This window comes from Mesoplodon bidens (genome assembly GCF_964165515.1).
Source record: "Mesoplodon bidens genome assembly, chromosome: 1".
In the NCBI taxonomy this organism is placed as follows: Eukaryota; Metazoa; Chordata; class Mammalia; order Artiodactyla; family Ziphiidae; genus Mesoplodon; species Mesoplodon bidens.
The window spans coordinates 203,142,737-203,156,308 of record NC_138176.1 but is presented as its reverse complement, the minus strand read 5'-3'; the positions used below and the strand labels follow the sequence as shown (position 1 = coordinate 203,156,308).

The window sequence follows — 13,572 nt, the reverse complement described above, 5'->3', positions numbered from 1 at the left end:
TCTTAAGGAAAATCTTAAGTGTTAGTGTTTAAATGAAAAATACCCAGGCCTAGGTTAAGCTAACTTAATTTAATACTTGCTTTCTTTGAGTGGACAAATAAATGTATAAATGTTAACATGAAGAAAAAAATGCCTTTTAAAAAATCTTAATTTAAGGCCAAAATGTTAAAAATGTGCATCTGTACCAAATCAAAAGAATAAAAGAATTATTTTTGAAAATAATACGTAAAGCCATTTCCATTCATTGTGAAATTTAGTTTTAAATTAAAATTTGAATATTTTTTACAGGCAGTCCCTAGATATATTAAATATGAGTAAGTTAAAACAACCTATCTTGATCTTGAGACACAATAATTCACTCAAATGTTACTCCTGACACCCTGCATCTGGCTTGCTTTGTCAGTTTCTATTTTTTGAAAAGAAAAGAAGAAGGAGAGAAATGAAGAGTCACTCAAGCAAGTGACCATGAAAGTGCTGACATTCGTGTTTAAAAAAAGCATGTAAGCGTATTCTACTTCTTAAAGGGCAAAGCACTATTTTAGGTAACTATAAATTTGCACTTGATCTACTTCTTTTTTTGCATTGAGTACATATATAAATGAAAGACCATGGAAAAAATGTTTGGTGAAGACTTAAAACTGTGAATGAATGAGAAGTAAAATAAAATATGTTTCCTGATATCTACATTTTTTTCTACTTCCTGAGTCTTTAAAAAATTGATAGGGAATAAAGTGTGAGAGAAAAGAAGAGATGATGATTTATGATGGTGATATATGAAGTTTCAACCACCTCAGTATAAACAAAAGTGTACATACCAAAAGAATGAAGAACATAAAGAACACAAATGTAGTGAAATAAATTGGTCCCAAAACTCGATTAGCTTCCTCAATCTCTGCGAAGTTGACATCACCCAAAATGATACGGAATTGAGTGAAGCTATAAAAACAAAACAAAGCACAACACCACAATACAAAACAAAGAATGTCCAGCATTCTTTTGACATAACATTTCTTAAAAGATGATTTCATACTTTTGGGCCTTTTTTTTTTTTTTTTTTTTTTTTTTGCGGTAGGCGGGCCTCTCACTGTTGTGGCCTCTCCCCTTGCAGACAGAGCACAGGCTCCGGATGCGCAGGCTCAGCAGCCATGGCTCACGGTCCCAGCCGCTTTGCGGCATGTGGGATCCTCCCAGACCGGGGCACGAACCCGTGTCCCCTGCATCGGCAGGCGGACTCTCAACCACTGCGCCACCAGGGAAGCCCGGGCCTTTTGTTTTTTAATCAGTGTGGAAAGCTTCCAAATAACAGAAAACTGTCAACCCCTTTGGAAAACTCTTGTTACTTATATGAGCAACTAAAGCCTTCTAGAATCAAAATAATATGCTTTCATGCTAAATATGTTATTTCCATTTGGTACAAAGAAAATATATTATTAGATGACTTATAAAGCAATAGGCTCTAAGAAATTAAAACATAATCTGGGTAAAATATGATAACTCTAAACCTTCACAATGGTCACCCTGAGTCTAAATTTAAAATCTCGTAAGAAAAAAAGATTTTTGAAGGATAGTCAAAATTGTATATGTATGAAGATGCACTATTTCAATGCACTTAAAGTGGGGTTGAGAATTGCTGCATGTTGCCAGATGCTGGGTCTTAATCAGTACAGTTGTTTCCATTCCTGACTTTCATCAGACAGCAACATTAATTAGGGGTCCTCGTGCACAAAGCCCCATTAACTTCTATTATCATGACCATCTTACTTCCTAACTAACTCCTTTCTAAGTGACATGAAAATCTGAAATGGTTTTTCATATCCTATTTGAGAACTTTGGAAAAAGACTGAAAATCCCTGTATTGGTTTGAGCTTCTCCTAGAATATTAGAAATGCACTTTTTTTCCTTAGAAAATAGGCTGAAGTTTGAAGTTTATGGCAACATTATTTAATAGGAATAAAAGTATAGGCAAAGGTCTCTTAAATGCTACCATCTGCATTTGGTGCTAAGAAGACCTCAGTCTTTGGAACAGAGTTGGCTTACTATAGCTGTTCTTCTCTATCTTACTACTTTCGGGCTCTGTCTTAAACATTAGCATTTCAGAAGGTATCGTCATCTTTGCATTGATGGGTCAATGTTTCTGGGAAAGAGAATTAATTCTCATTTTCAACAACTACTTTTAAGTACTCGGTAGTTAAATAGCCACCAGGAAGATTTCTTTAACCTTGAGAAGGCAGTACTGTCTATGATTAAATTTTTCTTCTTAATTTCATATATACTTACATACACTCTTGGAAAGTACTGAAGTCATCAACCTGAGTGCCAAAGACAAGGTATGCCAACTGAGCATATGCTAGGAAAATAATGAAGAACATAATTGCAAAGCCAAAGAGGTCTTTCGCACACCGAGACATGGTTGTGGAGAGCTGACTCATGGTCCTGTTAAAGTTGATGAATTTGAAGAGCTGTAAAAGAGAGGGGAGATGATATACGAAGATGAATGAGTAAACAAGCTGTGGTATATACATGTGATGGATCATTACTCAGCCCTATAAAGGAAGGAAATTTTGATTCATGCTACAACACGAATGAAACTTGAAAGCACTGTGCTAAATGAAATTAGCCAGACACGAAAAGACAAATATTGCATGATTCCACTTATGTGAGGTACCTAGAGTAGGGAAATTCAGAGACAGAAGGAGAATAGAAGTTACCAGAAGCTGCAGGGAGGGGGAAATGGAGAGTTAGTGTTGAATGGATAAAAAAGTTGCAGCTGGGATGATGAAAAAGTTCTGGAAATGCACAGTGGTGATGGTTGCACAACACTGTGAAGGTACTTAATGCCACTGAGTTGTACACTTAAAAGTAGTTAAAATGGACAATTTTGTTATGTATATTTTAAAACAAAAAGAAAGAGAGGACAAAAATGACTTGCTTTTTTTTTTCAAATCCAGCCACTTATATTTTCTCATTTATAGTGAAAACAAGTTTAATTATAATTAAAATGACCATTGATATTTTTCTCCTAGAAAGATTAAAACAAAGGAGAAAAAAACCCACAAATGAAAACTAGCTAGATAAATGACAAGCACCTACTGTGTAGCACAGGGAACTATACTCAATATCTTGTAATAACCTATAATGGAAAAGAATCTGAAAAAGAATATATGTATGTACATATGTATGTAACTGAATCACTTTGCTGTACACCTGAAATTAACACAACATTGCAAATTAACTGTACTTCAATAAAAACAAAAAGAGTTAACATAAAAAAACACTAGTTAAGGGACTTCCCTGGCAGTCCAGGGGTTAAGACTTCACCTTCCAATAGAGGGGGTGTGGGTTCGATCCCTGGTGGGGGAGCTAAGATCCCACATGCCTGGCGGCCATAAGAACCAAAACATAAAACAGAAGCAATATTGTAACAAATTCAACAAAGACTTTAAAATTGGTCCACATCAAAAAAAAAAATCTTTAAAAAGAAAACACTAGTTAAAAAAACCTCCAGAAAATACTTATTGTATATTAACAGTCATTTATTGTGCATCAACTATGTGCCAGGCATTGGCCAGGGCTTGGAGTGAGGATTTGAACCGGGCTCTCTCTGACTGCACAGCCACATGGTGCATTTCTGTAGACAAGGCACAGAGGATACTGCCCAGGTTTGGCAGCTCGAGCCCAGAGGGCAGGACAAACCGCATGGCTCTAGCTAGGCATCTTGGCGGAAGGAAGTGGGGAGATCCGTTAGAAGCTGAGTTCCAATCTCTGCCTTAAAGAACTTAATGGTTCACAAGGTCTTGGGGGCAAGATATCTACAGGCTAAGCACTAAATAAGACAAACACCCTGAGGCACACACTGAAAGGAAATCTCTAGAATTTTACTTAAAGACCTCTTATAAAGCACTTTTGGTCACAACAAAATGTTTCTGATGGTTGCTGTAATCACATTAATTAACACAATTCCTAGCAGTATTTCTATGAGATCTTGATTATTGTTCTGTTTTGTGATAAAGGTATGGTACGTTAGTGATGGTTTCTCTTGAACGAACATGCAACTGAATAAATAGCACGAGAGATACAGGACGAGGTCTAAGCCCTCTGATAAATCTCAGGCCTTCCAGATGTGAATAACAACTCAGGAAAATAAGTAACTATTTGGAATGTACCTTCTAGAACGGTGCTCTTCAACAGAATTTTCTCTGATGATGGAAATGCTCTGTATTTCCAGTATCTAATACAGTAGCCACTAGCCACATATAGACACTGAACACTTAAAATGTGGCCAGAGTGACTGAGGAACTGAATGTTTAATTGCATGTCATTTTAATTAATTTAAATTAAAATCTAAATAGTTACTTGTGGCTAATAGCTACCATCTGGATGGCACAATCATAGAACTTAAGTGGTGACAGGCTGGCAGCTGCCCTCAAAAACAATGAAATTTCCTGAATCTCCAGAATTGAGGCTCATTGTATATGAAGTGACCTGAGCTTTCACGCACAAGGAAATGCACATGATGCCTTGGGAGAAGAAGGAAATGAGTCGTCAAGGTACTGCTCGGAGGACCTGTCTGTCCCAATCTCAATTCTAGGTAAAGCTTCTCTGGCCTCCACCTGGAAAGGAGGCAATCCTTCCAGAGAGCATTTCCAGTGCAGGATCTCTCCCTTCCCTTTCCCCACCCTTCCCCTCCTTTCTCTTAGTTCCTTTTCCTTCACCTGGTCACCCCACTTACGGTGAAACTTGAACCTGCCTCTGGGTTAGCACAGCCAGGGGCCCCAGGCCCAGGTGACACACAAAGGTCTCTTAATGCATTTGTTAAATGAAACCTCCAAAGACAGGTCTTCCCAGAGTGCAGGTAGCAGGCAAACAGTGAGATGAGTGGTCACATGAGTCCTGCTAGCTGACTTTACTTGTAAACATGGAGCAGCTCTGGCTGGCTGCTTAAACTTGGCCACAGAAACGAATTCAAGTCCTTCAAACATTTTGTGTGACTCACGTTACAGAAAGACGAAAACAATATTAAAAATCTGAACCTGAAATTTATAAATTACCTTAATCCAGACAAAAAATACTATGACAGCAGCTATGTTGTTGAACTGTATTTGCCAGTATGCCAGATTCTCAAAGTTGGGGAAAGCATTTTGATCTTCTAGAAACTGTAGGAGCACCTCCACATTTGATGTTCTGTGTATGTTAATTCCTGCAGCTACCACTGACAGCTGGAAGACAAAAGATTTATATATTATTGCAGTGTTCTAGAAATATATAACTTACCTTAAAATGACTAGTTTATTTTCCTTCACACATGTATTAATTCTAGGTTAAGTCACACGGAGGGAAAGCGTTGAGCGCTGCCGTAAAAAAGGAAAACAATATACTGCTCACACTTCCTTAGTTAGGAATAGAAATCCAGCGAGTGCACGTGTGCACGCATGTGCCTGCACACGCGCGTGCACCCACCCGAGAGATGACACTTTATTACGAGAGGAAACTCCAACAGGAACGCCTTCTGTTTTATTCTGCCACCTTCATTTAAATCACTTTCCAGCCTTCTGATTTCCCAGGCCTCATCTCGCTCTCTGTTTTTATTTGCGGGGCCTTCTTTTTTTTCATTGTCCAGCCATCTATTCTTTCCTTTATTCAACAAACACACGGTGGATATCTGTGTACACAGCACCGTGCAAAGGGTCGAGAGGAACAAATTCAAGTAAAAAGTACAAACCTCGTCCTCGAGAAGCTTATACTCTGGTTCAAGAGCACATAAACACCCAAAGACAAAGAGTACAAACGCCTTCTAAGAAGCTGGCATCACACCACATGGGGAAGGGTGAAACAAGACACGCTCAGAGGAGCGCTCGTGACAGGGAAGAACGAGCTTGGTCTGAGATGGCGGGGACGAAGGGCACGGAGGGCTCGAGAAGGCTCGCAGTGGGAACATGTGAGCCAAGGGGTCCCCGCTTGCTTGCTTCTGTCCTTTAACTCAGGACCAGACAACTCTTCACATCTGCTTTGGTTCTGGCCTATAAAAATCCGAGGGGAACGCTGGGCCCGCCTTGCACCCATCACCACTGGATTAATGTGTACGTGTGGAAAGTGCTAGGGGTCAGCCATAACCACCGGGCCCCCACATGGACCCCGAATCCACGGCAGGTGGGCTATGGCAGGTGCCGTGATCTCTGCTGTTCATCTCTCTTTTCTCACGGATGATGGCCAAGGACCACTCCATCAGCCCTTCTTGAGATGCCTGTCTGTTGATTATCAGAGTCGGGACCTGCCTGTCTGCCAGCCACAGCTGAAAAAGCCAACCTCACCACCTTTCCTGTCTTCCCTGTGAAGGGTTCCCAGACTTCGTCTAGTATGTTTGCACTGGTGGAAGGAATACTTCCTTTGAGCTCTCTGGAATACCCTGATAAGTGTTTTTCTGCATGGACTTCACTGAGAAAAAAGGGCTGACTGACTGAATCTAAAAATAACCCTTTACCAACTCTCACTAGGTACCCTTTGTTTTTGCTCTGCCCAGGGCAAATGTTTATAAAAATATGGAATATGTGGTCATTTATACAATGCCATAGAAATACACTAAATTTCCTGAGCCTCTTCCTTCAAAATAGAGAATGAGAGAGAAGAAGGGAGGAAAGAGGTTTGGTGGGCATTTGGGTCGTTATGTGGCTCTGAGTTTTCTTTGAGATTCTCATCTCTTATCTGCAAAAGAACTTTCTTTCTTTGGCATAAGCTTCACGGAAAGCATGCCCTATTTCTAAAGGGTCAGAGAAGGTTTCAAGGGAGAAGTAGGATTCCAGCAGCTGTTCCTTGTTCTCGTAAAAGCACACTGCCTGAACGGCTATCTTGTCAGCACTGAGAATTAAAAAAAATAAGAGCACAGGGAAGCAAGTTTTCAAAGAAACACTTGCAAAACTCTGCAGCTGCTGAGCCAAGAAACTAGCCTCAATTTCCATGATGTCACCAGCTATTTTTCCAGTGGTCTCCAAGGTGGGTACGAGGCAGTTCACTGGGGTGGGAGATGAAAACATTAAAACTTCTAGGCAGGTGATAAGAAAGTGTTAGAATTCTATTTGTGTTTATTTTTATCCAAATATTTCAAATTTTGTGCTGTGTATGTTTTTACAAATGTACTTATTACACCACCACACACACACACTTTATAAATAAAAATACACTAGGGTGTGTCATTTCACTGATATGTGTACATCATCAAAAAGTTGAATGCCGCTAAGTCCTTTGCTCACATTGAAGGTATTTGGTTAAAAAAAAAAAAAAAGAAAACATTAATTACCATAATATCACACCCGCTTTTTTACCATTATTCTCAATGACAGAAACATAAATGTATCCATGTAAACGAAAAAAGCAGAGTTTGCCTCCCTAGGGCTCCAAATAATAATTGTTTTCTAGAATGATTTTCAGTGTATATGAACTGCACTCTGCCATCGGGCAGTACAGAAATATTTTGAAAAATTATTTCCCACATCATCGCCTTTCCTGCCTCCTTAAGTACGGAGATTCTTTTGTAATTCTGTTCATTATTAATACGTTGAGAATTTGGGAATCAAGAGTTTAGCTACAGGAATTCTGTGATGTTACACAGCCATCGTGAAAGAAGGGATGCACTTCTAACTACATCAGGATCAGATGGGTTCCATGCTGTATTCTATAGGAATGTGTATTTTATGTAAAAGTTATTTCTGAAGTACACATGTATGTGGCGTGAGGGTGGTGGCAGAGTGGCTAAGAGGGTTAGTGTGAGGACTAAAGGAACTGCCGTAGAGGAAAAGCACTAGGAATTGTGCCTAGTCAGTGTATGTCAGTGTTGCAGACAGTCAGACATTTACTGAGCACCAATTCACTATAAGGCTCTGAGAAGTTCCGATAGCAAAATGGTCCCCGTAGGCAAATTGTTTGCTGCTGGTTAGGTGTCACCAAATGCATGAATGAGAAACTCATTCCCTATCTTTATATGTATATGAAAGAGACATCCTGCTTCTCAACCGGGCCATACATGTTTTGATTGATGACATATATTTCTTATGTTCTTCATTACCCAGTTGAAGGACTTGCATTTAATCAAAGTCCTACAAAGTCTTGTTTGTTGATTAACTAGCACAGACAGCTTCTGAAATGTTAGCAATTATTGTTATTACTGTGCCTATTAATACCATTATTGCCACGCAATACACACATATAGCTTGTTTATGTCTTAAGTATCCTTTTACTTACATATGAATAACATTTTTTCTATATTTAATAGCATATTAAAATACATTAAGTAACATACTTTCTATATTTTACCAACTAACTGTAGTGATGATTTGATAATGACTTGATGTAAATGCTTCACAAAGCCAAATGAATTTTTGGTTGGGGAGGAACCATATTGGTTAAGAAGCAGGATAATAGAAGAGAGAATGTGAACAGGATAACACATCACTTACTAAGATTTCAGAGGGGCAGCTCTGTCGCTGCACAGTGGAAAGGATGGCCTTTTAAGCATGTAACCATTAGGCATGGTGTTATATGCTCTAATGTGTAACAGACTAGCAGAAGATTATGTGTTACTGCTGAAGGGAGAAAAGCTTGCAAAAATACATCTTACACTAAGGCCTCTGGAAGGAAGTGATTAAGATGATGCTGAAGAGAAACCGTCTTGAACAAGTGTTGGAATTTGTAACAGAGTCACGGGCAGGCAAGGGGTCCACAAGGGGTCACAGTCTTAACTCAATCGTAACTCTGCCTTACGGTTTCCTGCACCTCCTGCAGAAAACGCTGATGGCCGTCATTTACGTTTTGTACACTGTGGACTATTTGCAGGACACGTGAAACTGCAGGGAGGTTTTCTCTGCCACCTCCGAAACTTCCTGGATGTTTCTTTATGCCGTAACTTTACACATGTGCAGAAAAATATAAACTGGTTTTTGTTGTAGTTGAAGAAAAATATCATCAGCCAAAGCAGAATAACAAAATTGTTTTCTCCCCACATCTCACATGGCATGCCAAAGCCAAATACGAATTGCTAACCCATTCTTGTTATTAGTGTGGCCGAGTGCGAGCTTATTGTAAATGCCTCTCCACGTCCACATGCAGAAGGGTCACTCATGCAAAATGAGAAAGTTAGTACATGTGCCATTGATATTCTAGAGGAGAACCTTTCGATTCTCCTGCAGGAAGATCAAGACCCACAACACTGAGGGGAGCAAAGACCCTAACACAGTTTTATAACAGATTTGGTAGGGGATTTGGTGTTGTTCTCAAACCTACCACGATGATCACAACATCCAGACAATTCCAGAAACTCCTGAAATAGCGCAGCTTGTGAATGCGAATTTCCAGTATCTCTTCCACCACATAGTAAAGGATAAAGAAACAAAAGATAATCTCACAGGCTGCCAGGAAGAAATCGAAAGTCGTGACATATCGGATCAGCTTTACAGGCTGAAACTGCCAAGATGGAATCACACCGCCTGTGGCTGGGAATTCGACCAATAACCTGCATTGCAATAAGAACAGTTAAAACAATTAACATCAACAGTAACAACAACACATGGATGCAGCCAGGGAAAAACATCATCTATTCTGTCCCTGCTCTAAATAAAACCGAGACCACAAGTCACTCCAAACTAGTGGCAAAATGTTTTGATCCCAGCCAGTAACTCCATCCTTGTAGAATTTTGTGTCACAAAAAGAACAAGACTTCCCAAGCCCTCCCAGACCAAAGAGGTGATACGTCCTCAGTCTCCCATTTACTCTTCTGGTATTTAGACCACTCAAAATGCTATACACTTATTTTTAAATGTAGAAGTTAATCAACAAACAAGACTTTATAGGACTTTGATTAAATGCAAGTCCTTCAACTGGGTAATGAAGAACATAAGAAATATATGTCATCAATCAAAACATGTATGGCCCGGTTGAGAAGCAGGATGTCTCTTTCATATACATATAAAGATAGGGAATGAGTTTCTCATTCATGCATTTGGTGACACCTAACCAGCAGCAAACAATTTGCCTACGGGGACCATTTTGCTATCGGAACTTCTCAGAGCCTTATAGTGAATTGGTGCTCAGTAAATGTCTGACTGTCTGCAACACTGACATATGCTTTTACGTTCACAGTGATGGCACTGATCTTTAGTGCTTTATAATAACTGAAGTGAAGATGCTTCTTGCCAAATTCCCCTTTGTAGGTGTCACACTGAGAAGGTTAAACGATTCACTTAATGGTACAATTTCCCTTCACACTAGAAACAGACTCTCTGTTTAGAGAGTTAGATCCTTAACTTTAAGACTCTTAAAAGATCTCCAGTCAGTGATTAGGTGTAACCATCTCTCCCATTACAGGATGGACAGGACAGGTGGCCACTCCTAGAACCTAAGTATCTAGGGCTCAATCATGAGCAATAATCAAGTATAGGCAAGGACTATAGCAAATTAGAATTGGTCAAAGAAGTGTGAAACATTTTCCTTCCTTGGCACTATCAACCTCCTGTTTTCTTCCTATTTAATACGCTGGAGCGTAGGGGTGAGAACCACAAATGCAGGAGAGCACTACTGAAACAAAGGGCCTTGTGGCAGCCTCAGTGTGAACTCACAAGGGCAGGAAGTGGCCTCTGCTGAATCATCTCTCTCTGCCTGTTCTGGTCCTGCATCGTCAACCCCTCCAGAAATTGAGACAACAATGTAGAGAAATGAAGCAACTGCCTTGACAATATTCACTCTTAAAGTGTGGGGAGGAAGTGGAAGACATCCTCATTTATACCTTCTATAAATAGATATTTCCTTAAACGTCAATCAGAGTTGCCTGCCTGCGTGTATCCTCTTTCTGTGCTCGCTGGAATCATTAGGAGAAGTTCAACAATAATTGCAATAGATTTTCATTCATTTTTAGTAATAACTATTACTTGATTTAATGTGATATTGTTCTCTGCAAAAGTTATTAGATATAAAGACTGGGAAAATCCAATTGGCTATGTAAAGCACAGTTGAGTTTAGCCTCAAAAATAATCACAAAATAAGGCTATCATGAGAATTTAGCCTTCTTATTTGGTGGGTAAATATATGTGCAAGTAATTCATGCCAGCAACGTCTGGATGTCGCTGCCATATTCACCAGGATTAAAGCGGGTGAATTCTGGATCCCCCTTGCCTTGTTCTACATTTTTTACAGCACATATTACCTTCTAACATGCTATTTAATTAATCTGTTTCCTTTGCTTACTGTTTATCATCTAATATCTCCTCCTGGTTGAATGTGAGCTCTGCAAGGGCAGAGATCTTTATTCTGTTCCCTGATGCATCCCAAGAGCCTTGAACAGTGCCTGGCACATAGTAAGTATCCAATAAATGATTCCTGAATGAATGAATGAACAAGAGGTCCCCGACAAGCCAGTGGGATCTTTGTCAGTTTCCTCACTGTCACCAGAATGGTCATGATGACACCACCACAGGATCTGCAGAAGGAACTTTATGTGCCTTTGGTAATTCCTGAGTGTGAGCAGGTACCGGGGCATCCTGCTGAGCACAGGCATAGCCCCTGACTACTGTGCTTGTGTTTTAATCACACGCGCATCATTGGAGAATGGGAAACTCAGGGAAATGAGTCAAGATACGATGCCTGGGGGCCTTGGTAGCAGAGCATGGAGCACCGATCATCCTCGTGATGGGAAAGGATAGATGTTAGCAAAACGCAGTGCTTTATCTGGGAAGCTTCCAGCCTTGAGATGAACTTGGACCAGACTTAAGGTTCTTCCTAACTCATAACATCCGCGGATCCTTACCCCCTTCCTCCAAAAACCCCTACCCCAGTAAGCTTTCTGGTTTTCACCCCTCCTTGCTGTCAGCTCTGATCCTTGAAACTCTCATTTAGCCCACTGCAGGCAATGATTTTCTGGTCTAACTCCCGACTAGGATATATATACAAATACACAGAAGTGGGAGGCACGAGTGCCCATTATACACACCTGATCACACAGAACAGATTTACGTTGGCATTGTACACTGAAAAGTCAATAAAAGTGGCCCGGGTTCCTCGGTCCAGCCAGACATTTTTCTTGAGGTTAGCAATCTGAGCGGCTGTTTCCTCTCTTGTTCTTGACAAATCCAGGTAATAGCCAGCTCCACTATAAGTTGCAATGATTCCCCAGTGGCTACTCCCATTCAAGTCTTTTTCACTTGTGTAGATCCAACTAATTCAAAGACAGAACAAACAGGTAAAAATCAGTGGAACACTTGGGGCAATTACCAGGACAACTGGTTCCTGGTAAGACAGAGTATGTAACAAATAACTGTACGTCTCATCAAGCTGGGTAATGTGCTTGCCATGGTGTTTGTGTTTTCTTACATCATTCTCATATAGCTATTATGCCCATTTTAGGAATAAGGGCCCTGAGGCTTAGTGAGGTCAACTCAGCCTCAGATCTTTGGAAGGTAGAGTCAGGAACCCACCCCAGGACAGTCTGCCTTCAGAGGCCTGTGCTATTAGCCCTCAGTTTATATGGTTGCCTTTCAGGGTGACTGACTTAGCGACTAGCTGACTCTAGGCCCCCCAAAAATTGCAGCCAAAAGAGGTACAAGTTCGTCAAGTGCCACCATCAGCAACTCAACTAAATAAGACTCCACACAGCATTTGGGAGTGTAATCCACAAACACTTTCAGGGCTCTCAGGAACCAGATGCTTCTTTGGTATTAATGATAGAAAGGTGAACTAAGATCCTTTCTCTCCCAAGTTTATTATAAGTGGGGAGAGAAAAGTTGTAATTAAACACTGAAAATACAAGGTAGGTGATAATATGAACCAAAAGAGAATCACAGAAAAATTATTTGGGCCAATCAGAGGAAAGCTAGCCTTCTTTGGAGGCTCAGTAATGATGGGAAAGGTGAACCAGAGAAGGCTCTGGAAGAAGCCACGTTGAACCTAGGCTGTGAAAGGTAAGCAGGATTCAGACTTAGGCAGGTGGACGGGGAGGGTGTTTTGAAGCCTGAGCCTGGCGGGGCCAGAGAAGTACAAGGCATCCGCCAGTAGTTCGGTTTGACTCCCATATGATGAAGGAGAGAAGGTTGAAAGGTAGACTCTGGTCAGATGGCGAGGGGCAGACATGAAGGGGTCACCGAAGGGAAGGTCTCTGGGAGGCACAGAACGGGGTTACTCTGGTGGCTGCGGGGAAGCCTGGAGTGGTGAGGCACAGAGAGAGGGCGCACGTGTGGAAAAGAGCTAACACAGTGGATCTGAGACCGCCTTTCCTTCAACAGTCCAGGTTGCACTTGGCTGGCATCTGGAATTTCAGTGATAAAGGGCTCCCTACACTGATATAAAACTTCCTCTGGGCTTCCCTGGTGGCGCAGTGGTTGAGAGTCCGCCTGCCGATGCACGGGACATGGGTTCGTGCCCCGGTCCGGGAAGATCCCACATGCTGCAGAGCGGCTGGGCCCGTGAGCCATGGCTACTGAGCCTGTGCGTCCGGAGCCTGTGCTCCGCAACGGGAGAGGCCACAGCAGTGAGAGGCCCGCGTACCGCAAAAAAAAACCCCCAAAAACCCCCAAAAAACAAACTTCCTCTGACCAGAAA

At 41.1% G+C, this 13,572-nt stretch overlaps 1 protein-coding gene across 2 annotated transcripts in view; it reads right to left on the bottom strand.

The window, feature by feature from the left end:
- The window catches only part of PKD2 (polycystin 2, transient receptor potential cation channel), a 52,263-nt gene that overhangs the window by 15,149 nt on the left and 23,542 nt on the right, over positions 1 to 13,572 (bottom strand). For both annotated transcript variants that reach the window (XM_081229982.1, XM_081229983.1), the window contains exons 5-9: positions 11,969 to 12,193; positions 9,271 to 9,499; positions 5,049 to 5,216; positions 2,278 to 2,459; positions 816 to 936 (exon numbers count right to left, since the gene is read on the bottom strand). In XM_081229982.1, the coding sequence (XP_081086108.1) occupies positions 816 to 936; positions 2,278 to 2,459; positions 5,049 to 5,216; positions 9,271 to 9,499; positions 11,969 to 12,193 (925 nt within the window). The remainder of the gene's footprint in view (positions 1 to 815; positions 937 to 2,277; positions 2,460 to 5,048; positions 5,217 to 9,270; positions 9,500 to 11,968; positions 12,194 to 13,572) is intronic.